The 27,913-nt window shown below is 40.5% G+C and overlaps 1 protein-coding gene across 1 annotated transcript in view; it reads left to right on the forward strand.

Annotated features, from left to right (window-relative positions):
* Positions 1-351: 351 nt before the first annotated feature.
* The window catches only part of kitlga (kit ligand a), a 34,156-nt gene continuing 6,594 nt past the window's right edge, over positions 352-27,913 (forward strand). Inside the window, exons 1-5 of the mRNA XM_034216402.1 lie at positions 352-650; positions 24,133-24,243; positions 25,802-25,858; positions 26,257-26,409; positions 26,637-26,817. Of these exons, the coding sequence (XP_034072293.1) occupies positions 636-650; positions 24,133-24,243; positions 25,802-25,858; positions 26,257-26,409; positions 26,637-26,817 (517 nt within the window). The 5' untranslated portion in view covers positions 352-635. The remainder of the gene's footprint in view (positions 651-24,132; positions 24,244-25,801; positions 25,859-26,256; positions 26,410-26,636; positions 26,818-27,913) is intronic.

Raw genomic sequence — 27,913 nt, forward strand, 5'->3', positions numbered from 1 at the left:
TGTGTGTGTGTGTGTGAGTGAGAGAGAGACAGAGAGAGAGAGAGAAAGTGAGAGTGAGAGAGAGAGAGAGAGAGAGAGGGGGTGCTGAACAGAACAAGAGCTCCTTCAAAGTAAAATAGTAAACGTTATGAGTTGCATGTCTACTGAAATCACTTATTATATATATTATTATAACGTGGAATAAAGTCACACTCGATGCACACAAGGTCTGGTTCTGATCCGGATCTGTTTACACTCGCAGAAGTGGTTTTGGGGTGAACCTCTTCTTCACACTCTGCTCGTCAGAGGGCGGCTCTTTGACGGTTTCACGCATCGTTGTAAAGGCTTAATGCCCTCCCTCCGCCGCTGCGAGCCCTCAGTGTCTGGATCTAAGCTGTAGATAGATGGGCTAGATGCCACACACCAGTCAGCGAGAGGTTGCAAAGGCTCAGAGTTTGATTCCTCCGTTTTTCTTATTTTTCTTCTTCTTCTTCTTCTTCTTCTAATTCTTCTTGGGGCTTTTTTCTCCTCTGCTTGGATACCACTGACTTAGGCATTGGATATGTGCACACAGGATGATGACAACCCCTTTCCTCCCCGTAGAAGTAAAATAAAATAGGCTTTCGCACACACTGGATTTACTCCTGTCGTTCCATATGAAGAAGCCAAAAGTAAGTGATTGTTTACTCTTTGTTGTTTTCTTTACTTTGAGAAAATACATGGCTCGCGCTGAGGCATGACGCACGGACACGTTGCTGCGAGTCATCAAACTCAATCAGACAAACGAGTACTTGAACTTCACCTGTTTAAGCTTTTCTTTAATTCATATCGTGCACTTTAATAAGTCACCGTTTGGGTTTAAATATCTGCATTCAAGGGACAGCGATCTTCCTTTCTCTCTCGGCGTTGCTTAATTGCCGAGCCAAGTTGTTAAGCATGCTTTCCCACTATATATTTTAGAGTTTTCCCAAAACAACCCACCTGTCCGGAGTTTATTCAGCGTGTCCACGTCTTCTTTTTTCGTTGGAAGCTCCTAATGCCTCTCCGATCAATAAGTATGTGTGTATTAACGACGCCAGTCTGAGAGCCGGTTGCAACTTGCGTAACTGTATTTATTCTTCAAATTATTGCATTTTATAATCGTGAGACAGGAAGATTTCCAGCTTTTTACCTGCTGAGCATCAATATGGACATCTCCAAGAAGATATAATGTATGCACATTTCCAGGCTGCCACAAACTATCATTTGTATATTAAGCTAGCTATAATATGAGGTCAGGGTGTCCGTTTTTTTTAGTCTTTCTTAATATACTTCTGTTTGTATCGGTGGAACTCGTATTTATCCATGAATAGATCATCATCCTCCGGTTCTGGCTCCTCTGAGAGCCTCTGAAGGGTCAGACTAGGCTCTGACTGCAAGCTGTGACTCCATAATCTCTGTCCTCTGACCTAGCTGTTCTTAAACTGTACAAATTGAAGACTAAAGACTTTACTTTACAACAATTCTACTTGACAGCAGCTGTGATTTGTGGCGTAGGTACGCATGGAAGGTTTGATCCTTAATCCACACCAGCCGAGTGGTCACCTTAAATTAAGGGCAGCCGATTTATACTGGTGGGAGAAAACCCCAGATTTGAGGTGAAAACAGACTTTTCTTTATTTAAGCAACATTGTACATGTAGGCTTTAATGTGCGCCAACTAAATGTAGGCCGGTTTAACCTGCATTACATCCCCCGGGCTGTTTGACCAAACCCTGCAGGTTTCTGCCTAATCCCTGCCTCACTCTGAATGACAATTTAAGCTCCTTGAAATGATTTAACCGGATGAAAAAATATAAGGGCATGAAACATATTAATACTGATTTGACAGGGTGTGTGTGTGGGAATGGAAGTCTTTGATGTTTCCTGGAGGAAGGGTGGGCATTTCTGCATCCCTGCCGGTGTTAATCATCCTCCGAGCAGACTTTCCTTTATGCTTTCATAATGAAATTATAGCGTGAGCAGCGCCTGCAGGCTCCATTAATTGACACCTTTCATCTGTAATTTGCTGTCTGTGCCACACTGTCACTGTCATGGATTCACGTGCGGAAAATGCATAGGGAACTTGTACTGATTTATTTAGTAAATCCATAGTGGCACAGAGAGTAAAACAGTATGTTTATGGTGATAAGATGATGGGAATATCTCTGTTATTTGTAATAAGGTTTTGATCTGCTCTAATTAAGATCATTTTAAAGCTGTACATTTTTTAGGAAAGTCCAAATTCTCTGTATCTTGTTTCTTAAATGTGAGGCGTTCCGGTTTCCTTACGCAGTATAATGAAGGTGTTTAAATTGTGGGCAAAACAAGATATTTGAGGAGAACATTTTAAGCTTTTGGAAATCTACAAAATGAAACAAGCTGTGTGTGTGTGTGTGTGTGTGTGTGTGTGTGTGTGTGTGTGTGTGTGTGTGTGTGTGTGTGTGTGTGTGTGTGTGTGTGTGTGTGCGTGCGTGCGTGTGTGTGGGGGGGGGGAGAGAAAGTGGGAAGTATGTCTATAGACCTTCACACCTTCACAGAACATGTGTGACACCAGTAGGGAGAGCTGGTTTTCTAAAGCCTGCTCAGTTTGGAAAGACGAGTCAATCAGGTCTCTGCTGGGTAACTTTGTTTTTTTTCAGCAAACATCGTGTCTGTGGCCTCCTCCTCCTAAACAGAGACAACGAGGTGTATGTTGCCACTGATCTCTCTGATGATATATAGCTCGTTGGCTCATCCAGGAGAAGTGACACACGGCAGGTGAAAGGCAGCTTATGCACCAGGATGAGGCACACACACATGTGGTCCATCCAGAGGAGCCATCCTCTAACACAGGCTGTAAATCCACAGGCCAACTTTTAATAGGCTCGTTTTGCTTCTGCTTTATCGTCGTGGTCTATTACCTCGCATGCAACATGAGAATCCCCAGGAGTAAACTAGACCCCTCCAGGGAACCTTCATAGTTTCAAATGTAAAAGACGCAAGTAGGAGAAGAGCATAAGGCAAAGCATGCATATGTCTCATACAGGAGGTGGGCGTTGTGGCACGGAGCGAGTCGATCACTTCCAGTACTCACACCTGCATGAATCAAATTAACCCAATTTGATTATAAAAACAAGATTTGGTGTCGTCGTATAATTTTGTTCTGTAGCTTTTGCTGTTTTGTCTGAAGTGTACATCTTGCTGTTGTATCATCCTACGACTGTTGAGAATAAACATGTTAAATATTAAGAAATGTATAGACAAAGAAGATATTGATTACCTTGGTCCAGTGGAAACATCCCAGGTTCAGTTTCGGCCTCGGTACCACTTCTCTTTCAAATACCTCCCACATTGGGAGGTACATTTATAAATTGACTGAGGGGTGGGACATATGGGGAAAATAATCAAATTCAAACATTTTGAATCCAAATATCTTAATAAAATTGTTGCCACAACATTGTCGGGTTGACTGTTCTCAAAAGGTATTCAAATATGATAATGTTGGTAGATGATCATCAGCAATGTGATCATAATGAGTAAGTGGCAAAAGCCAAATAATACAACAGATGGAGTTCAGAAAATGTACTTTTGCTTTACTGTAAACGAGGAAAATAAACATATATATATAAATCTATTCTCATAATATCAATATATTCTCCTTGAAAAGCCTTAAATCTGCAAATCCAGCCTCAGGGTGATGATATTTGTTAGTAGTTTAAAGTAATCAGCTGCAGGAAAGCTTCCTCTAAATAGGATATACTAAAAAATGGTGTATGTCTCTTTGCGATAGGTGCATTTCCCTGTGATCAGTTATTAATCACTGTCTCATTTCTATGCAGATATATGAGTAGCTCGCCTCGGTGATGAATGCTCTTTTGTCACTGCTGCATATCAAATGGACCCTATGACTCATGATTTAGTCACAAGATCACGTCTGGCTGCACATCTTTCTCGTTAAATGAGATTTAACACTGCCCCAACACTTTCCTAGAGATTCCTCTTAAACGTTGTTGTTCACATTCAGGTGATGTTATGTGCATGTACGTGTTTTTATGGCCGTATCATTACAAAACACTAATGGATGACTGTTCTTCCGCTAGACCAATTAAACCTCTAGCTGTCCTGTAATTAAAATGTCCACTTAATGTTCTGAAAGTTCGAACAATGTACTCATTGATCTGCTCATCAGAAATGCTGCAGTACACTATATAACAAAGGACGTGTTGGGGTTGTTGACGTTCAGTAATATTGATCATGAGTCACATGTCATTGGTACAACTAAACTCATTTGGTTTGGCTTTGAGATAATGCGTTCTTGGAAGGCTGAATACATGAAGTATTAGCTCACATATTCATTTGATATTGTACAGGTGGTAGCTCAGAGTCTCAAACAAATACTAAACCTCCAACAGCAATAAAAACAAGACGAAATACATAACAAAACAAGGTTTCAGCACTAATGGAATAAGCCAATGGCGATGTTTTAGATCCAAAGCCTGCACAGAATTAAGAGGCCCCTGTCCTTTGCACTCCAAGGCTCTGGCTTTACCATCCAGGTCCAAACAGGAGAAACTCAATACTTGGAAGAAAGCAAGCCTTTTTTCGGGACACTTGTGTTTTATGAAATTGAAAAAGAATGAAAGTCCTAACAAAATGTACTTTTTCAAAATCAGTTAGATACTAAAGAAGAGGACTAAATGTCAGGAGTGTTCAAGGAGTTGATAAAGACCCAATTTAAAGCTACATTTTGTTTCAATAGTCCCGGAAAATGCAGTCTTTCCCAATGTCTTTCGTTATTTTGCGGTAAAGCTTTGTCTTTGCACAGACTTTTTTTTAAGACCGTTAAAGCATGCAGTATCCACAAAACCAACAAAGGGAACATTTGGTTTAAAGGATTTTTTCTTCCTGTCACACATCCCAGACCTCGTGCCCTGAGCATTTCATGTTTTTCTTGGAATAGATGTTCACTGTTGCAGATCCAGGGGAAAAGACAGTCTGCAGTCATTGTGCCCACGCCCAGTCTAACTTCAGTATTCGGGGCCTTTTCATCTTGACGTGCAAGCTTGAAATTAACTGTTGGATCGGATCAAGGATTTATTATGTTGTGGCTAGTGTCATGTGAATGCGAACATCAGTGGGGGAAATCACTGTCACAAGGACGCAGAACTCGACCGGAGCCAGGATGATGGGTCTGTTCTGTGGGCTGAAGGCAAGTGTGAAGCAGAAATCACAGCGATACATTTATCAGAGGCAATTAACAGCACTTCACACAACAACCACACATTTGGTCTCCTCTGAACTCCAAGTGTCAAACATTTCCCCATTTGCTACTCATTATGATTATGTAACGTTACATTTGGAGCAAATCAGGATTTTTTTTCTCTTCTTTTGTGATTCATGAACGTCTTAAAATCTCTTTATTATTTCATTTTGACAGTAATATTGCTGTATGTAGTAAATACTGAGCAAGGAAGATAATTTATTATAACCAAAATCCAACCACCATGACTTTCTGGTTTTCTCTTTTTTGTGTCATTTTAAATGTAATAGCAATGGGTTTTAGTTTGTCTGAGTGTGGGATATAGGAAATTGCAATGATTACTTTTAAAGAAGAAATCATTAATCAGTTGCGTAATTCAATAATTATAGTTGTTGTGCTGCTCCAGTATGGCATCAATACACCCTCTTCTTCGAGGTTTTCTAACTCTTCTTAGTGTTTATGTGATACATTTATCTTATTTTCAGTTTCTTTGAATAAAAACAAGTGCATCCCTTGAAGGAGAGTGCAGCCACTTATGTTACATCTGGCAACCCCTTCAAGTGGGTCCATGAAGGGTTCATTTAAATACTCTCCTCTGCTGTATTCTCGTGTGAAATGAAACGTTGTATTTTGTGGTCTATTCTTTGTCCAAAAAACACAAGGACACAGTGGGAAGCTTTGGTCCCACAGTGCTTATTTATCATAAACCTCTTTCCCTTCACCTCTCCGTCATTTGATCATTCCGAAAACATCAACCCACATTTAAAAATTAGGCCTCTTTGCACTCTTATGGGGTTGTGATAATGTATTTAAATGCACTGGATAAACTATCAAATCGATGGTAGTCAAGCAAATCCAAAAAAAGTCTGTTTTGGTTGGTCCTTGGACGGTTGACATTGAGGGTTTTTAGGGATTTCGCAGCGTAACCACATCTTTCAAAGTCTTTTTAAGGAGCTGTGGATTTGACCCGCAGTCACACCCTTTCCGAATGTAATATCCCCCTAGAGGCTTAAGGATATCAACTTAAAGTGGAAACAGACAACATTTCAGCCCTACTTAGGCATCCCCGACAGATATTTGACTTGTCGACTCTCTGGGGGCGGCCCTACTGTTTTGGTTGCGCAATGGTTGACACACATGCTGGTAATGGAGCCTTAATTTCCCCTAAAGATCATACCTGGAGGCAGACAGAAATGTATATTAAAGCAAGGCCTTAATGGAATCTAAATGTCAATTGTTTTAATATTCTATAGGCGCTACTTTGTGCAATCAACATTTACGTCTAAGGTTAAAAACATGTAAATATGATCAAATGTTATTCAATGTTCGCTTTTGAACCTCTGTGCAGCAGTCTGCTGTCAAGTGGATGACATTTGAAGTTGTGACATGATTAGTGGATGACTTCATCCTTTCTGTAAATAAACGTCCAACTTAATTAGGAGATTCATCGTACCGTGGTTGTTCTATGCGTGCTCAGAGGCCTCAGGTCTTTGTGAATGGCTTTTTGCTCTACATTTGCATAAGTTCGAAGTGCATGCGTATTTGGGATGTGTGAAGTCATCTTAAGAATGAACCATCCCAGTGTGTCAGAGCATCTGTTCCTGGGGGCATTTAGATGGGCTTTATTCGTCTCATGCAGGGGCGGACTGGCCATTGGGAATGCCGGGAGTTTTCCCGGTGGGCCGGTGCTGTGCGTGGGCCGGAGGGCCTAAATCCTACCGGCTCATACTTGTAAGTGTTCCTGCCACTCCCTGGAGGGCTGGGCTGGGCTGTTTTGATAGGCTACCTATGATCTATCTATCAGATAGTTTCACTTTCACACATCAGGCCCGTAGCAGCTGTCACTGCACAGTGAACGATCAGGAGTGAGTCACTGAGACACCTAGCTGGCAGTTGCTTACAGGTGGATAAACAAGCTACAAAGCGTAAAGGCGTTTTTGTATAGTTTGTGTATACAGTATACAGTATTGTAGCGAGCCCTGGGTTCAGAGGGAGGGGCTTGCATAGAGGAGGGGGGGGGGGGGGTTGGCAGGGAAACGGGGTTCAGGGGGAGTGGCTGTACCCGTAGGATAGAAAAGGGGGAAGTGACGTCTGACTCAGAGGTCGCGCGGCTGTGGAGAAGAACGTGTTGCCCACATTCTGTTACTGAGTTTAGGCTAGTTAGCTAGCAGGTTTATTGTTTTGGGTGCAGTCACTTTTGCCTCCACTTGCTGTTCAAATAAAAAGTAAATATGTTTACAGTTCTGTTTCATATGGGTGTTGAGAGATGTATCCATAGATTTAGTCCCTAATGTTGCTCTCAAAGTGCACCAGATTGATGCATTTAACTTCAACATTTAAAAAAAAAAATCCCGGGGGAGCATGCCCCCGGACCCCCCTAGAGGAGGTCAGGTCCACCACCTGCCCACACCCCCTGTTAAATTGTCTCACCCACATTGAGGATGCTTCCTACGTCCATGTTTTATTCCATGCATCAAGTCAGGCAAATTGGGTCAAAATGTTATTGCATCAATGATCTGTTAACATTAAAATCACTAAATATATGCCATAACTATTTTGCTCTAGGCAACTCAAGGGCTCAGGTAATGTGATTACTACATGAATAATGGTCCAAATTAACATAAAATGCATAGGGTTTTTTGTTAAGTAACATACTTTCGTCGCCGGCCGATACATGCTGCGCATGTCCGCCCCTGGTCTCATGTGTGCAGAAGTCTTCATCTGTTTGCTAGGGAATTGGCATTTCCACATGATCAGTTCTTCCTCGAGCTATGATGAGAGGCCACAAAGGTATGTATTAATCATATCTGCTGTTCACATGGATGCACGTGGTTTTTTTCGTGAACCCATTGCTCTTAGTTTGACATGTTTTATTGTTAACTGTTTGTGTCAAAGATTGTTAACTGGTTTAGCATGCCTGGGCTTGTGAATGGATATATTGTATCAATCATCTTGCCTCATCAGCCTTAACCGCTTTTTTAAACAAAGTGAAAGTACTTAAATTCTATCTAGGAACAAGCCGTCATTTTGGGAAATGTTGGGATTTAAATGAGTCTCGTATAAAAAGAAAGTTTAGGACGAATTCAAGGCTAGATCTTATTGCTTGATAACTTTTTACTGGAAGGAAGAAGAAAGGTTTGTTACTTTTTAAGTGGGTGGCACATTCATTTCTGTCTGACTTAACCCCCATTTCAGTCGTGGTTGAATTCATTACCAGAAGTAAAACAAAACCTTTACTTCCCGTCCTCAAAAACGGTGTCAGGCATATGTTGCTGATCAGAAGGACCGATGATGCGCCTCGTGTGATCAAAGCACACGGCATAATAGACTTTTGTATTTAAATAACTGGTCCACAATGAGCTGGTTAAAATCAGCCATTACTGACCACAGTCATGCATATCCGGGAATGACTCACAAGATCAAAACTCCAATGATTTATTTGTGTGGTTCAGCAGTTTATTGACTATGAGTAAAACAGGGAGCAGTCGGGACCTTGCTGATCAGTGGGTGTGATGTTGTGAAGGTTAAAAAAAATTGGCAGGACATCCGTAAGTGAAGCTGATACAAAAGCACAGTTGTATAACTCAACTTTCTTCCTTGTTGTCCAAGCCAAATTCCCCTCCTGCAGTTAGTTCATAATACCCTGATACATCCTCGCTGTTATTTGTTGACATACTAAGTGATTTGGCTATATAAAGGGACTGTAAGGGGTTCATAAAATATCACTTTTCCCTTCCAAGGAAAACAGCAGAGAGCATACAGTCATCAAATGCATTTTATCTTCATCCTCCCCCTTTCAGATTTACTCCCCAAGTAGCGAGATCAGATTTCCTGTTTGACCCCAACGGGGAGATTAAATTGTCAACATGTGATTTCACAGTGAATAAGAGAATATCTATCTAATAGGTTGACATTACGATGTTTCCATAATCACATATTAGGACTCTAAGGACACGTCTCAGATACAGAAATCCAATTAAGCCACTGTGCCATCTCAAACAACCAGTGTCAACAAAATGTGGAATAACAAGATCTCAACACGTCAAAGGACAGTCACTGGTTCCAAGTTTGAAACAGGAATCTCGTCTCCGTCCCTTAAAATAGCCTCGCCAAGTAGGTTTTCCTCTCTATCCCCATTGTTCCCTTGTCACATTTAATTTGTGTTTCAACCGTTCAAACCCTTTAATCCTCTCAAGTTTCTTTGATTAAAAGGTCGCCCACATTTGATAAACACTGTAACGCATTGTCATTTCCACTGAAGCCATTGGTGGGATCTCATTAGACATTCGAACATTTTTGTTTGCATCCTGTTTTTCTCCAAAACATATGTTGGGCCACAACTAATTGTTTCCATGTTGTATTAAATGAGAAACTTGCTTAAATTAGACATAGCATAGTGTAGCAGCTTGCTCGTTATTGTGAGCACTATACAGTCATGATGTAGTCTAACTACAGGCAACCAATGGATGTTTATGTTATATCCCTTTTCAAGTCCATTTATTATATCAAAGTTGTTCCCTTTTTTTGCTTATCTGCCTTTCAAGCGTATAGCCATGGCAGGCTAATGACTACATCGTGCAGCAAACCCTGGTCCCAAATACTTCACTATCAGTCCCAATAAATGAGGTACCTTATTAACTTGTTTGGGTTATGGTCCGATCGATATCCGTCATCTTTATTAATGTCATTATAAAAGTCATTGTTTATGCTGTAAACGACATTATTTCAAGTGTTTCAGTGAGGTAGTTTTTATTCCGGGTTGTTAAGTTGGGGAAAGCTTACCTCCCAGAGTTATTGATATCTGTAATATTAGTTTAGAGAAAGACAGTTTATTGAATCTCCTTTTGTTGGTGGCTCCAAAGTTGAATTGCAAGAAAAATGTCCTAAAACCCTTGAGCCATGCATTACGGTTAATGTTGACGGACACTCCTTTTGTCTGAATAAGAATCTTTATTAGACATTCAATCGGAAAGGTCATGTTATTTTTTCTCATGCACATTATTCACCATCTTCATCTGGAGATGATACTACAGTATCCACCAAGAAACACACACATGTGTGCCTCAGATATGCACAACTAGTTTAAAGTGCATATTGTCCATGCTAACAACACCTTATCAAACAGCAGCACATTTACACTGTGGATTGTGGTTGCTTGACAATCTAGCGATCTAGTGTTCAGGTATCGTGTCAAGGCTTTGTTATTAAGGCCCGTTTTTGTAACATTTCATATTTAACAATTCATATTTTATTATGTAATCCAGCAGTCTTGTCAAGTTAATGTTTGACTCGTTACAAGTTCACCAGAAATGAAAGGTTTGTTAAGAAATACGGCTTATCTTTAGTCTTATATTTATTGGATTCAAGAGGCAACTTCTTCCTTCTGTATATGGAGGAAGCTTTTCTGTGCAGCTTTCTTTGTGTTCATTCTTAAAGGTGGGGTAGGTAAGTTTGAGAAACCGGTTCGAGATACACTTGTTGTTATATTCCATGGAATGCTCTTAACACCTGTGATTCTCACGAACTTGGTGTAACATGAGCCAAAACAGTTCGATGCAGATTTTGAAAATAATTGTTCTCATTAGTATCAACCAGGTTCTAAATGAACTAACTAGCCCTAGTAAAAGAAAAGTTCTGTATATGTTTTAAAACACATTTTTAGAGAGTTTTAACGAGTCATTGATCAAATAAATTCATTACCGTAACACATTTTCAATTGATGATAACTAAATATTTGAGTAAATGTTTGGCATTTTATTTGTTAACGTATGCTGCTGTCAATAGTCACAAGTAGTCACATAGTGTAATAATTCAGGTAAATATATAATAATATACTAATTTTAGTTATTAACTTCATTACCGTAACACAATTTTATGTTCCACACATTGACTTTTACTGTGGCGTAAATTGTACAATTGATTGAAAAGAGACAATTTGAAAGTATGAACAGACATACCAAACATTTCCTGTACAAAATGAAAATTTGAAGGTTTTCCATATTCCTATCAAAATATTAACTTATTAAGGAAGTGTTATGGTAATGAACAGAGCATGTCGGTAATGAAAAGCTTTTGTTATGGTAATGACCTTACATGGAGAAGAGATATACTATTGCTTTATAAATACTTTCGCTTTACGTATATATTCACACACACACAATTTTGAATTGCACCGTTACTTTTATATACTGTCTCTTTACACACACAATAGACAATAGTAACGTAACGTTTGTTACATGATACATAATGTACCTGTATAAAATCACCGCTGCCGGCAGGGACACCGCTCCTTGCATGGTCCTTGGAAAATGCGGTAGTGTTTTTCCACTGTAAACCTTTCCAGGGCTCTGTTGAAGTCAAACTGTTCAATGGGTGGTCCTTCAATGCAGATTCAGTCGAGATTTTCTGCTTTTATTCTTGCCCTGCCCTTGGTCTTTATGCGATTTTGAATGCTGAATCCACGTCCGCACCGCACCGTGCTCATTGGAATGACCGAGATTGCAGCCAGGAGCTTTGTGGTTTCAGGTAGGAAGCCAGCATGTTGTGTAGCCATGATCTTCACCAACTCCTGGAAGGAATCTTTGCTGTAGTTTGCATGGACCAGCTCCTTAAAAGGTGACCACTCTGCGCTGCAGGTGTCCGTGTCAACGATAGGTTCCCGTCCCGCTGGGCACAAGTGATCCAGGATGGTCTGCAGCTCATCGCGTCCAAATTGCGCACGTTCAGTGTTGTCCCGTGGCAGACACCATGGGTAAAATATGCGAAAAGCGGAAAAGAGGCCGATGTCGGGGAAACGATCTTCAATATTCTGGATGAGGGTGTCGAGGAAGCGCTGCCTTACACCATCCACGGCCTGCCGCATCGCCCTGGTGGCCTTTATCTTTTCTCCCTTAAAATACATCTCGCCGTTTTTTTCCGCAATGTTGGCCAAGAATTCTTGGAATTTTAGGCCGCCTTCATCTCCAATCTGCATGGCTCACAGCGCATTGATCGTTGAGGTTACAGCAGGCTGAACGTCATCAGTGTCCAGGATGACATGCATTTCTTTAAGCCGTGCTTGCCGAGAGCTGCTGTTGGAGAAGTATCCATAGATGCTGCCCACCGTCTTCTGGTAGCGCTGGAGGGATGGTATCGCCACAGCAGCCTGCTGGGCACACAAGTTTAGCTTATGTGCAGCGCAGTGTGTGCCACCGATGGCTGGGTTTTCCCTTTTTAAAACGCGCCACGAACCCATTTTCTCTTCCAGTCATAACCGCTGCCCCATCTGTACGGACGCCAGTTATGTCGTTCAGGTCGATGTTGTAATTTTGCAACTGCTCCTTAATGGTTTGTGTTACGGTAGCAGCGTCGGATGCAGTATCTTTGTGTTGCACAAGTAGTGGGTTTCTAAGTCACCGTCATTTATTAGGTTAACATATGTGCAAAGAAGCTTTTCCACCGAAATGTCTGTGGACTCGTCAGTCATGAGCCCCTTGAATGTTGAGTTATTTAACTTTGCAATGAAATCCTCCTTCAGCACATTACGGCGCACTGCATGTCCTGCACTATGTCATTGTGAGGGCGTTCTCTGAAACTCGCAGTTCTGCCAAGGTTTCACATCCCTGCAGAATGCACAGTTCATTCAAGCTTTTGTTTTTGTGTGTCAGCAACAGTTCTTTTGCCAGGTAATACACGTTCCTCTTGGCCGCAATTACCGCCTTTGATCTGGCACAGACCATTCGATTAACGGCAACTTGAACGTTGTTTCTTCGTAAATGCTGTGCATCTAGCACTGCTTTGTGATCCACCCCCTTTATGTGCATCTCTAAAGTCTTCACCCTGAAGTTGGACGTCCCCGCGGTGAACACGTTGTGCTTTTTTTCCCTTACACATAGTGTGCAATACATTTTATGACTTTGTTTGTTATAGCACAACCACGGGAACTTCATTTTCCAGGTTCCGACAAACTTCCTTTTGTTGTGGCTGACCGGTTTCTCTTCGTGGCTTACGGGTGTAGAAGTGACATTGTCAGATGGCGTATGCTCTGGATGGGGTGGGAGGCTAGATGACGACAACTCCGGCCCCGGGGCACCTGCACGGGCGGGGGATGCTGGCGGAGACTAGGATGGCGGCAACTCAGGCTCGGGCTGAGAGCCAACGGCAAGGCTCGCTGGCAGTACACTTTTTTCCGTCACAGGAACCGGCTTTGCTGGCGGCGAAAAAAAATCCCACCAGCCTCCTTTGCCCCTCCAACAGAGGGATGTCATTTTCCTTTTTGTCATTTAAACCAGGGGTTCCCAAAGTGTGGGAAGGTGAGCCTCCCCTCAGAGAACATAATCACAGCCGTGCCCCCCCTCCCAATTATTATTGCTATTATTATTGTTGTTGTTGCTATAATGCAGGGGTATTCAATTGCATTTCAAAGAGAAAATGTAAGGTGAGAAAATGTCATAAAATGCTCTGTTTTCGCTACCTTCCTATTTTTTGATTGGCTGAGCGTCACCTCCTTAAAACATTAAACAATAGCTTTTTTAAACCTCTTTATCTTTATGTTTTAAACATGTTGAGGTTAAGGATGGCAGCTTCCTCATACGTTGCACTCGGAGAGAAATAGTTGAGACGGAGATGTCTTTAGCAGCAGGGAGGAGTAACGTTTCACCAATGTTGTGAGGTTTACCTGCCTTAGCTATCCGTAACGCCACTCGGTATGATGCTTCGGTTGCCTTTGTATTCACAGTGCTAAATGTGTCAATGACATTTTTCTGTGACTGCAATTCCTTGAGCTTCCGGTCAAAAAACTCCTGTGGCTTGGTCACCAAACATGGGTGTTTCGTCTCAATATGACGCCGGAGTTTACATGGTCTCATACTGTCATTAGCTAGCACCTCGTTGCAGATAACACACTGTGGCAGTGGAGTGTCATCAGGACCGGTCCATGAACATCCTAGCTTCAAATAATCATTGTCATACTTCCTTCGTTTTCTGACAGACGCTGTCTCCTCTCTCACTTTAGGTAACTTCACTAAAAATCTATCCATATTTTGCCGCTCGCATAAAGTTAGCTGAAGTTAACTAGCTAGATTTAACTGTTTCTCTTTATTTTTTTCTGGCGGCTGCGCCTCCCTTGAAGCTCTCTGGCGCCCCCCAGGGGAGGCGCGCCTCACACTTTGGGAACCCCTGATTTAAACGATAACAATTGTCGATCTTCTCTCGGATAAATCTTTTTTTTGGGCCGCCTCGGCTCGAGTTGAGGGCGCTCCGAGCTGAAAAAGGGCATCCAATGACGGCAAGACGGCCCCCTGGCGGAAACACTGGCTCAGTCTCTCTCTCTCTCTCTTTCTCAGTCTCTCTTTCTCTGTCTCTCCCTCTTTCTCACTCACTCTCTCTCTCACACACAATGTGAAGATGTCCTGTTCTAACCTCTCTCTTTCCTTCCTTATGTACTCTTCCAGCAGCTCTGGGTTGCTGTACACTTTCTCTCTGTGCTTCACCACCCTCACCTTGGAAGCTGCCCTTTTCCTTTCCACCTTTTCTGAACTTAATTTCAAGAGGGATTCAGTATTCATTAAATAAATTAGATTCAAATAATATATATAAATTATGTATTTATAGTTAAAGCTCACCATACATAGCTGCACACATTTCTTTCATTACCGCAACAATTTTGTTCATTCAGCTTTGACAACAAATCCATAATAAAAATATCACCTGTGGAAGCCGTGGCGCTGTAAAAAGCACGACCAATCATCTGAGCCGGCCCGGCTAAAGTAACTGGATGGCCTACCTGCCTGTCAGCCTTCCATCTGGGCAAAAACTCATCTCGTGTCCTCATTGGTCATGTGCGCGTTCGTGTGTGTTGGAGGAGGGGCTCTGTGAGGAAGTGGCAGATTTCTTCCGGCTGTGTATTTTCAAATTCTAGCGATCTCAAGCTGGTTTCTCCAAAATGACCTACCCCACCTTTAAGGAGTCAAATATTATAACGTGAATATAGATCACGTCCTTCCTTAAAGCAGGGTTCTTGGTCTCAATACCACTTTCTTGAAGCAATTGTTTTGGACTCAAGCTTTGTTGGACTTAATGCAATTGAGTAAAGATTATAGGCCAATAATCTACTTCCTATATTTGCTATTCATACCTTTGTCACAACTATTGTTGTTACTGTTTGGCCTTCATTATCCAAGATGTTTGCATTCAACTACACGGGAGAACAGAGGTTTAGAATTGGAAAGAGGCTTCTCTAACGATAAATATAAAATGGTCATTCACTATTCATCAAATTCAGAAGTTGGTTTATTGCAAAGTGTGTTCTCCCAAACAAAGACTTTCTCTGGTGTATAATGATGCATACAAACACATTAAGAGAATTTAAACATGTAAAATAAGAGCAGAAATGTAGCAAAAAGGAGACAAATTATGAAAAACATTTAGTCAATCTATTATTAAATCCCAAAATGCAATCATAAAAGAAGCTCAGGAAGAAAATTACAAATGACTATGAAAGGTTTATCTGGATAAACAAATTGTAGAGTTGTGCAGACATGTTCAAAATTCTCAGAGGGATAGATCGCTTCTGGGAATCAAGTGGGATTGTTAAACATTCAACGTTCATTTTCCAAAACACATTTTTTTTTATTTGACCGGATTACCGGCGCAAAACTAAAATACAGAAAAGTGATGAAAAACATCTGAATAAAGTATTTTAAACCCTCATCTCAACAACAACAACAACAACAACAACAACAACAACAACAACAACAACAACAACCGCTTGGTATTTTCTTTGCACATCCTTTATCATCTGACATATTTGAATCCTTATTATAAAACATGGGAACTAATATCACATGGCAAAGTTCAAAACAATGATCAGGACAAAAGATAAGAATAACATCTCTCTGACAAAACAGGCTGCCATGGTGCAGGCCCTGTGTTCCACTTAATGAGATGATGCGGTTAGGAGAGCCACGAGGCCAGCCGTCTGAGAGCCGGTTCAGATAATGATACCTTGGGTTCAAAGTGGTGGTGGAAAATGAGACGGGGTAATCATCCTCAGCATCTAAATGATGAGAGTAGGCAGGTCTCGAGAGCCTTAAAGCACCTGACAATGACGGACAAGAGGTTTTACTTTGGAGGGTCGCATCTGGCTGTCCAACTCTTGTGGTTTAAAGGTCTCCTATTAAACTGTTTTTCATTCATATATTACAGGTCTCAGATAAATACAAACATTTCTCTGAAGTGTTTGGCTCCAAACACCAAACAGATCATTGCAGCACTACCCATAATCCCCTCTGTTTCAGCCCTGTTTCCAAAGTGCTGATTCTCTGTCTGTTACTTTAGATGAAAATAAGGAGCCCCTCCCCACGCCCCTCTGAGAGACATTTGGTTACAAATAACTCAATGGTGCTCTAGGAGGAGATTCAGGTGATAAGGGGGGGGGGGGGTTACCTTGGTTGCTGATTGGCTAATGGTTACACAAGCCAACACATCGTTATGACATCATAAAGTGGCCAAAATCTGATCAGCTCATTTTCAGACAGGTTTTTATAGAAATGGATCAAAAAGAGAGAGAATTTTTGTTCCTGAAACTTTCAGAGTCTCTTTCCACAGAGGGGACACATGTTGATGAAGAAGAGACATGAAGAAGAGGGGACACATGCTGATGAAGAAGAGACATGAAGAAGAGGGGACACATGTTGATGTAGAAGAGACATGAAGAAGAGGGGACACATGTTGATGTAGAAGAGACATGGAGAAGAGGGGACACATGTTGATATAGAAGAGACATGAAGAAGAGGGGACACATGTTGATGTAGAAGAGACATGAAGAAGAGGGGACACATGTTGATGTAGAAGAGACATGAAGAAGAGGGGACACATGTTGATGTAGAAGAGACATGAAGAAGAGGGGACACATGTTGATGTAGAAGAGACATGAAGAAGAGGGGACACATGTTGATGTAGAAGAGGACATGAAGAAGAGGGGACACATGTTGACGTAGAAGAGACATGAAGAAGAGGGGACACATGTTGATGTAGAAGAGACATGAAGAAGAGGGGACACATGTTGATGTAGAAGAGACATGAAGAAGAGGGGACACATGTTGATGTAGAAGAGACATGGAGAAGAGGGGACACATGTTGATGTAGAAGAGACATGAAGAAGAGGGGACACATGTTGATGTAGAAGAGACATGAAGAAGAGGGGACACATGTTGATGTAGAAGAGACATGAAGAAGAGGGGACACATGTTGATGTAGAAGAGACATGGAGAAGAGGGGACACATGTTGATGTAGAAGAGACATGAAGAAGAGGGGACACATGTTGATGTAGAAGAGACATGAAGAAGAGGGGACACATGTTGATGTAGAAGAGACATGAAGAAGAGGGGACACATGTTGATGTAGAAGAGACATGAAGAAGAGGGGACACATGTTGACGTAGAAGAGACATGAAGAAGAGGGGACACATGTTGATGTAGAAGAGACATGAAGAAGAGGGGACACATGTTGATGTAGAAGAGACATGAAGAAGAGGGGGACACATGTTGATGTAGAAGAGACATGGAGAAGAGGGGACACATGTTGATGTAGAAGAGACATGAAGAAGAGGGGACACATGTTGATGTAGAAGAGACATGAAGAAGAGGGGACACATGTTGATGTAGAAGAGACATGAAGAAGAGGGGACACATGTTGATGTAGAAGAGACATGGAGAAGAGGGGACACATGTTGATGTAGAAGAGACATGAAGAAGAGGGGACACATGTTGATGTAGAAGAGACATGAAGAAGAGGGGACACATGTTGATGTAGAAGAGACATGAAGAAGTGGATTTTGCATAATAGGGGACCTTTAATATTAGCTGGTTGTGCTGTTATAGGGTTAACAATGGTTGATTTTATTTATAAATTTCACAGAAACAACATCGTTTTCAGTGATCAAGATAGAAATGGGGACCTTTTTACAGCATGGGAAATAATTTCTGTCCCTGTCAGTGCAGCTGTGAGTCTCATAAGGTCACTCAAAGAGTATGAGGGAAACGTTCAAATGAATGACTTGAAATCTTTTCTCACTGAAGCCGTGTTGTTTATTGATATGTTTGGCACAAGCTGTGTTGGGAGTTCATGAGCATTTGGTAACTTGTGAATACAAGTTATGTTTGTTTTTACACGGGTATTATTTAACCAAGATGTTTCCCGTCCATGTCCTTGTTGAAACAAGACGGCTCAGGATAAGATAGGAATTATTGTTGCTTTCTGCATCTCTGTGTTTGTTTGGTCCTTGGGTTCAGTCATGGATCATGTAATGTTATAATGTGTTGTCTGAACCATGGGAATATGGTTTTCCCTCAATACTGTCCATACATGCTTTACAAACATTGTGTGTGTGTAACAAACAGCACCGAAAATATATCCACTTTTGTATATTGCTAACTAAAATAGATTGAAAGGGTGGTAACCACAGAGTGCATGCATGATGGGAATACATATTTCCCATGCTTTCGCCGCAGTATGTTAGCTGACACACCGGCCTGCAATATCTTTAGAAGCCACACATAACAAGCTGAATTTAATGGGATATTCTGAATGGATTCACGTCATGCAAACATAACATTTGACATGCAAACAGTTTTAGCAATTGGATGCTTATTACATTACCCTTTATATGTTGACTTTCCATAATGTGTTTGTATACAATAAATGTTAACCCATAATGTTCGGCTGTAAGCACTTTATAAATTGTACATATTTGGTTTCACACAATTTTTCTAATCAACACTTACATAAGAAATTACAGAAAATATGTTAATAGCTGCTTTAAAAGTGGTTTTCTAATGTGAGGGTGTGTTCAGACACATTTAAAGTACTATCTGTTGTCTAGTACTTGTTTATGGACAGCCATGCAGTGCACCAATACTATCTCTTAGGGTTAGGGTTGTTCGACATAACTGCAGATTTCAAAACGTACCAGCTTTACCTCCGATCTTTCCTCCTCTGCAAGTCCATAAAGGGGAGTTACAAAGCTTTGGCAAGAATGCACATGTTTCACCCAAGGTTTACGCCTCTAGTGCCTTATGCTCCGGGCGTTTTTCACTTTCATTTGTGACTTTCCATTAACTTTTACTACCTCTAGAATATGCTTCACTCGAGGACAGTTTTGCCCTGGAGCAGACAATTAACTAAACTGTTTGTAATTTGGCATTACCAGAATATAGTTTATTGCTAAGTAGGATTTCACATTAAGGACTTCTTTGGTGTATAAGTGCTAGGTTGGGCCATGATATATGTGTATTAAATTGATATCGCAATACGTTATTTATGATCATATTAGATTTTTGTTTAACCCACCTTACCCAAAACCATCATAGCCTAATAATAATAATATGTTACCTGGTTTTAAAGGCGGCATTGCATTAGTGATGTAATTTTCTGAATGCACTAGACATGTATTCTTTAGTCGACAAAAACCTTTTTCAACAATGTTTGAAAAAGCATAATTAATTTAATTTACCCAATATTAAATATTGTAGAACTGCACCAATGCTGCACTAGCAGAGACCGGACATGAAGGTAAAAAGGCAGGAACAAGTGGTTAATCCGGACCAGAATCAAATCTAATGAGTAGCTTTATTCCCCAAGCTCCACCTGCCCACAACATTTTATGATAAGCTGTTTATGTTTCATAACTTTTCAGCACCAAAAGCAGTGAAATGTTAACCTCCCGCTCAACGTCAGAACTTGCGTTCAGCTGGCTTGTTAAATGGGCTGTGAATCTGTCTCATAAAGACCCGGGGAAAGTCAGTCGATATTGCTGTCATCACTCACACATCACATCCTGCTCTGTATATTGCTGTGTTTACTTGGCCCTACTTGCCCTCAGAAGAAAAAGCCACGGGGATGACCATACGTTTTAAATGAATAATGTCAGTAAATGGCAACTATGAGCTCAGCTAGCAACTCACAGCTGCTCCGCGCTCAGCATGAAGTGTGCATGTTTCCCTTTACTGGCTTTCCTCTAATGTACATACTCTCAACACATGTTCAGTGAATAATCTATGGTTTCCTGTTAAGAGAATGCATGTGGTTTCATTGAGCGTTTTTCTTCAAAGTGAGAGAAGACATATGAAGGCTAGCGTTGTGGGACTAACAAGTTAATGTCATAGCAAGTAAATTTAGTGAGCGGCAGTTTTCTCAACTCTCTTCCTCGTTGGTTTACCGCAGTGTTTCAAGATGACAGGAACCTTTCTTCACTAGATTCTGTGTCATGCCCTGGCTCTTGGCCATAACAAATAACGTGGAAAGGAGACGATATAAGGATATATTTATTAAAACAAACTCAACTTAACCAAAAGAGCTACCACGATGGGGTGTGTTAGTCAGTAAAATCAGTAGTGTAGGTGTGGGTGTGTGAACATGGTGTGGTGCGAGGTGTTGAATGCCAAACTAAGATAAAGGTAAACCAAAGCATAAATAAGGTAGCTGCTCTCCAAACGAATCCTCCAACAGAGAGACTCTGGCTCGGGCCTTTCACTCCTCAGCGATCAATCAAGGCTGATGCGAAGAAAGGGAAAATCACAAAGGAACATACTCACACTACAGGGAAGACGCAGGGGTCGTCACATCTGTCCAAACCAAATTGGCGTGATATAATTTTGTTATGATTATCCAGCCGCTCGAAACTGAATATCATATAATTTTCTTTCAGATGTTTGTTTAAGGAATTAGTGGCCAACACCTACTGAAACATTCCTTAAACAAACTTCACAGACGAGAAACAGGGTAGTGCCGGATAAGGTGTTGAGTGAAATTCCCATTCATTGAAACCAGATACAGTAAACAAGTCTTACATATGAAGCAAAGTGGATCTGACATTTCTGAAAAAAAACTTGAGTCAGATCACATGGAGAAACCACATGGATTAATTATGTCCTTCAGGCTTTCATGCATCTATTTTTTCCTGCATCTATTTTTGATATAGCACAGTTGTGCAGAGGCATGTGCTACAGTAAAACAGGCTTGTTTCTCATTCATTCAGTTCAAGTATCAAACACAAATGTGCCTTTGGCGTAGAGAACATTTCAAGAGTAATTGCAGTAGATTATACTACTCAAAAACTGTTAGTGAGTTTGGATATGCCTTGAAATTGTTCGTGACTGGTCACATCTGGAAGTTCTTTGATACATATGTCGGCTCAAAGCACCACAAATGTTCTGAAGAAGACAAACACAACGTTGTGTATTTTGTCTGACATTTGCATTATGTGCATACTTTTCATTGAAGATGAAGAAAGAAGTGAAATCTAAGATTTGGTCGTGTTCTCGGGGTCAAGTTTTAACTTGCTGAACAACTTTTTAAATGTTTACTTGCACTGGTGTTGTGTCAGGGGCTCACTACTGCATCCTGTACAAATGTGACATGAAGATGTTGAAACGTAAAGGATTAGTTTTTGTCTAATCTCTCCTAAAGCATTGTCTGCCATTGAGAGATGATTCGATTTGAATTGAATTGCATCCCATCTGTGCTTAACATGCCGCTTCCCTTCGGCCTTTCCTGCTGTTGATGGATCATTGTTCCATTCTCTTCCTGTTGTGGCTCCGTATGACAAATATATAGTGACAGGAGGACTGTGGGCGGTGGACTCTGCCTTGAAGATTTGACGATCTTAATAGCCAAACTGGCAGGGAAAGTGTAGATGGCAAAAGTATGAATGTAACTGTGAATAAGAGGCAACAAGCTGTTGTAAAAGAGCAGGTCATCAAACCTTGCTTAAATAACCTACTGAACAAAATCCTGTCATACTTGTTGAAGTGCCTGAAGATTAAACATGGCTCAGCTCGCTATTATATGTGTATCCCTCTTTGTGCAACACTTAAGCTTTATTTACCAAAAGGGAGGTTGACATTAAGGCTGCTGCATAGTTTTTCCAGCCCTAATCTCTATAACATAGAGAATGATGGCTCTGTTGCGTAATATGGTCAGATTTGGTAGGAGGTTAGCCAAATGAATAGCAACTGTTGCAGAAACCAAAGCTAATGCAGCTCCATTAGGCCCTGACGACATATGGTGCACCAAACTGCCTGCAAGACGCATAAACCAGTGAGTTCTGTTGCGTCTTTTTCTAATATGTAGCACCTGAACCCCTCTAATGATTGCAAACACACACCATGAACCAACTAAAAGTTTAACAATTAAACAACTTATCAGAAGTACCGAACTTATTTACCTAAAGGCTGTTTTCTGTTCGGTTTATGGTGTGTCGTTGGTTTTTTTGTGGTCTTGGTTGAAGTGTTTTTAGCTCGATTGCTAATACTGTATCGTCAAAAAAAGCGACGACAACAGCCACTGTCAGTTTGGTGCTGACTTGCATAGGCTTGAATTTCATAACAAATAATGACAAAGAAATGACGGTTCGTATCAATAGTAATTTGCTTATTGACTATGACAATAATGTGTCATTCGCACACCTACCACATTAGCTAAGACATCCAATCGTTGACAGATCTCTTCATATTCTGTCAGTGAGCAATCCTGTTGATCAAAAAGATTGAGCCATTAAATAAATCATGATTATCAGGTCTTGACATCTTAATCTTGATGATATGTTTGATATAGAATAGTATTGGATAACCTGTATGTTACAACACCATCAAATGTCAGTTATACAAAGTCTACTTTTTCTCACAGCCTTAATATTGGCCGAGAGCCAGGTACAGTACAGCAACTGAAGACACATTCAAAGCCCAAATAGTTTTAATCCTGCAGTGCAATGAGGAACTAGAGACAGCTCACTTGTTGTTGGGAAATGTTGGTCCGATCAGTTATAATACACTGAAAGCTGCTACACTTCTGTCATCTGTATGAAAAGACACGATGTTAACTTCAAAATCAATGTTGCCTGATGGAAGAATATCACATTTTATAATTACTGAAAGGAATTGGTTTGCATGGAATATCGAACTAGCTATCATTACAATATTAAATAATCAACATTGTATCCAAATGTGATCAGTGGTGAAATGATCCTACTGATGTACCTAACTTAAAAATGAGCACAGGTCTACTTTATTCAAACAAACCAAACAAAATTCCAGAAAGACATCGGGCACTTCTGATCAAAACAAAAAGGCCTTTCCATAGAAGCCATTTCGAAAATGTCACACAAAGGAGAGGTAGAGGTGAAAATAGTCAAATGAACTCTAGTTTGCGTCTTTGGTTTCTTGTATTGTTCATGTTAGCTCACCGTCACACATGTCAGAATGTCTGCTTTGAAAAGGGCTTATTGGGTCTTCTTCGCTTGTACATTCAAAACTTCTATTGGATGACTTTTGCATCAAGAAGTCTAAAGTTTCAACCTCAAGAATGAGGCATCCATTCACTTAAAACAGGCACAAACATGTAAACAAACTGAACTTTCAGTGGGCTGCATTTGTGCCAATAGTACGTTTTTTTATATTTTGAATATGCTGCTTGGATTATAAACTCTACCTTGCATCCTCTTATTGGTTTATCAGGTCCATTTAGAGTGTTTCTATTAAAACGTGAGACTAAATAAAGTAATGTAAAACACATATGACCTGGAATCTAGACAAAACTGATAATGTGCCGTCTTCTTTGCAATACTGGAGTGAGCCCTTGTGAAATACTCTTTATCAGAATGTATTGTTTATTGCTGACTCACTGAACAAGAATAGATGGTTTCAGCATATCAGCAGTGAGTTGCATTGTCATCATGCGACTTTGATTTACTGCGTCATTGTCAGGTTCAGAGGAACTGTCCTCAGTTAACCTGCCAGTAACAATACGTTGACTATTATCTATCGATCTAACAAAAATATCATGTTGTTTTTGTTACTATGTGTAGAAGATGTAACTAATTTCCAAAACGTCTTGTGTTTGTCTCTTTTGACCTTCAGATTTGGATACGCGTCTGTGTCCATTTACTGCTGTTCGTCACTCTTGGGGTACATTCAACTAGGTTTGACGTCAACCCAGTGACAGATGACATCTCTAGACTCTCTATTTTGGTAAGGACAATACTGTAATTTAAACATTTCTCGATAACCCTAACCCGGAGCGTCCACACTACAGCTCCAAAAAAAGCTTGGAGCTGGGCGTGTCTGAAGCTTGGGGATGTTATTCAAGCAACACGACCAACAACCAATCACATGAATCTCCCGCCCCCGACATACAAAGCAAAAACCCCCGGGGATTTTATGGGAGCAATATATATATAAACTCCCCAAACAGGCGAAAACCTACCAGTTTCACTCACTGTCTCTGCCACCTCCCTCCATGCCTGGTTCCTCCGGTTTGTATCCCGGTAGGTGAAGAGGGTCTGGTCATACAAAACCGGGTGATTTGCTACGGCGATAATTAGTTTCTCCTCCATCTTTTTTTGAAATATAGAAATGAACGGCGGGATATCTCTCCCAGCTTAGACGCGGTTTGATTGGCTACGGCTTGATCTGTCAGATTTTCCGAAATGGGATTTGATTGGCTGGCGCTGGCTACTCCGGCGTCTCCGGCGTCAGAGCGCCTGAGACGCCGGAGACGGACCGCTCTGCTACCCACAATTCAGTTCGGCGAAAAAAAGCGGCAACGTGACGTCACCCCATTCAAAGTGAATGGGCAGATTGAAGCTCTCGACGCTGCAGACGCTGTAGTGTGGACGGGCCGTTAAACCCAACCAGGGCCGGCCCTCGGCATAGGCAGTATAGGCGAATGCTAAGGGCGCATCAACCCATAGGGGGCGACGAAAATTGGAGAAAAAAAAGAAAAAAAAAAAGTTAGAAATTAAAAAAATATTTTATTTTTTTATGACAGTACAAAAAAGTTGTTATTAATAAACAAGAATACAGTTTGAAAGGGGAGTGATTTGTAAAATATCCATAAAGTAAAAGAAAATCTACTTACAGTTCTGTTTCATCTGGGTGTTGAGAGATGTATCCATATATTTCCTAATGTTGCAAAGTGCACCAGATTGATGCTTTTAACTTCAATATTACACAATATACACCACAACCGTGCACGCGCGAGTCATAGTAGGTGTAAGTGTCTGCATTTGGGGGGGGGGGGGCGCCAGCTAAAATCTTGCCTAGCAGCAAATTGGTCAGGGCCGGACCTGAACCCAACCATAACCCTAACCTTAGCCTATTAATGTTCATTGTATATATCCTGGACCAACTCTTTACCATACAATCAATAACTATTATATGGTGAAATCATATCACAAATTCCTTTACTTTACCCATTCTATGTCTGGGAGAATATACTGTATAATGTTATAAGTTATATTCTTTCCTTGCCTGGGCCGGACCTTTGAATCCACCCAACCCTACCGCCTAGTTCACCAATTCGTCTGGCATTCGCTCAAAAAACATCTTGTCAACCAAAACAGAACATCTACCTGTCTAGAGCATGTGAACACATACAAGGAACTGGACGTATTGGCAAATAATTTGTTATCCACATGATGCACAATATTGGTCTTTGTGAGTTTGCTGTTATTGCTTCTAAATGTGCTGCATGGATATTTTGTAGGATCAAAATGCAATAATGTGTTTGTACTTTTTCTATTTACAGAGACAAAATATTCCTAAAGATTACAAAATTCCTGTACACTACATTCCAAAAGAAGAGGTAAGATATTATGGTTTCTTCCAACAGTGAATCTTATGGAATAGTATATTGGGGTGTAATTACCAAGATCTAATAAACTCTTTGTAAGTGAGCCGATGTCCCATTACTCAAACTGATACGTCTCTTTAACACGTGTTCACATACGTGCTCTCACAAGCAAGAACCTGTTGGATAGCATTTCCTCTGCTACACCTCCATGCCAAACTTTGGCTGACCTGTATTAAGTGCAGTCTTAGCTGTGAAAGTGACATCTGAATGGGAGGATTATTAGACTTTGGTGGATACAATCTATTGAAAACCTTCGTAGTGTTGTTTTTGGTAATTCAGTACTAGTATTCAGTTAACTAAAATACTAACTACATCTCATTTAATGCCATTTTTCTGCTCTTTTCTTTTAGGCAGGGATGTGTTGGGTACAATTAAACGTCTACTACTTGGAGGATAGTTTACAAGATGTAGCACATAAGTTTGGAAACATTTCATCGAACAGAAGAGATATTAGTATATTCATCCAAATGCTGCAAGAACTGCGGCTCAACATGGGGTCCGTGGTGAGTGCATTTTGTTGTTTATACTTAGCTACTGATTGTGTCCAATAAAACATTCAATACATACAAAAAAATACCCTTGTTTCTGATAGAGAATAGTTTAAGTGTTTAATTATTAATTCAATAAATGTGATGTTATAGATTCAAGTTTTAAAGCCCAGTGTATCCTCCCAACTGCTCTGCCTCAAGAGAAACATGAATCTAAACTGTGTGTCTTTTTGTTTTTCCAGGAGCTGATCATGTATGATTTTGAGTGCCATTACAGGAAAGAGCGGTGGCAGACCGCGCGATACTTTGACTTTGTCAAAGACTTCCTTATAGCTGCACAGAATAAAGAAGATTCAGATGACTGTGATCCGCCCCCCTGTCCCACAACACCATACCCAGTAACAACAACAGAAACATATAGAGGTGAACATTTATTATATATGGACTGATTGATGTGTTTGAGATGGTATTTTGCAGTAAATCTTGGTCTGCATCTGGTTATAAAGTCAATCATCAATAATCATAATTCGTTTTAGTCAATTATCAACAAATATCCGCTTTTTTACCATTTGCCACTAGCTGCAAGATACAACATGTTTTGTAAAAAGTCAAGCATGAAAAAAGTGAAGTATTATATGATTATCTATTGGTTATGATGATGAAGATCCTTAAGATAATTGTTGAGAGTACAGGATGAAATCAGTCAGCTCAGATCATCTCCTAAAAAAAGCCACGGTTGAAAATAATACTGTATCTTAGTGCTCAAATGTTAGGTTGAGTAATTGATTGGTTTAAGACGACTGAAGGTTTAACATTTATGACAATTGATTTGTTGTTGAAGCATCTACAACAGGGGTGTCAAACTCAATTTAATCACGGGCCACATCAGCATCATGGCTGCACTCAAAGGGCCGGTTGTAACTTTAAGACCATATAAAAATACATATATAAATATATATATAAAATAATGTATTATATTACATTACTGCCTCTGCATTGGATTATTATGGGATAGCTTCATAATTAACTACAAAAGCAGAAGTCTGGAGCAAATACTTGCAAGTCTCTTCAGTGAGAATGTCACAAAATGATTTTAAAAGAAAAGCCAAATTCTGGAGAAAAAAAAGTCAAAATCAAAAGAAGAAAAAGTAATTACATGAAAAAAAGAAGTGACATTTAAAAAACAGATTCAAATTCTGATAAAAGGGCACATAAGAAAAAAGGCATATTTAGAAGAAAAAAAGTCTAATTCTGAGAAAAAAAAGTCTAATTTGAGATGCATTGTGGGACATGTAGTTCATGGGCAACGTGCTTCTGTAAATCAGCATGTAACCGTATAATAAACATATCATATTATTTGCAAGCTCTTGTGAGGCCACAGAAAATGAAGTCACGGCCGGGGCCGGATTTGGCCCCCGGGCCTTGAGTTTGACACCCCTGATCTACAGGATACCAAATTAAGGCAAAATGCAAATCAATGGCACATTGGGAGCAATTTGGGTTCAGTGAGTGAGAATAT

This window comes from Gymnodraco acuticeps, unplaced genomic scaffold (assembly GCF_902827175.1).
Source record: "Gymnodraco acuticeps unplaced genomic scaffold, fGymAcu1.1, whole genome shotgun sequence".
Lineage (NCBI taxonomy): Eukaryota > Metazoa > Chordata > Actinopteri > Perciformes > Bathydraconidae > Gymnodraco > Gymnodraco acuticeps.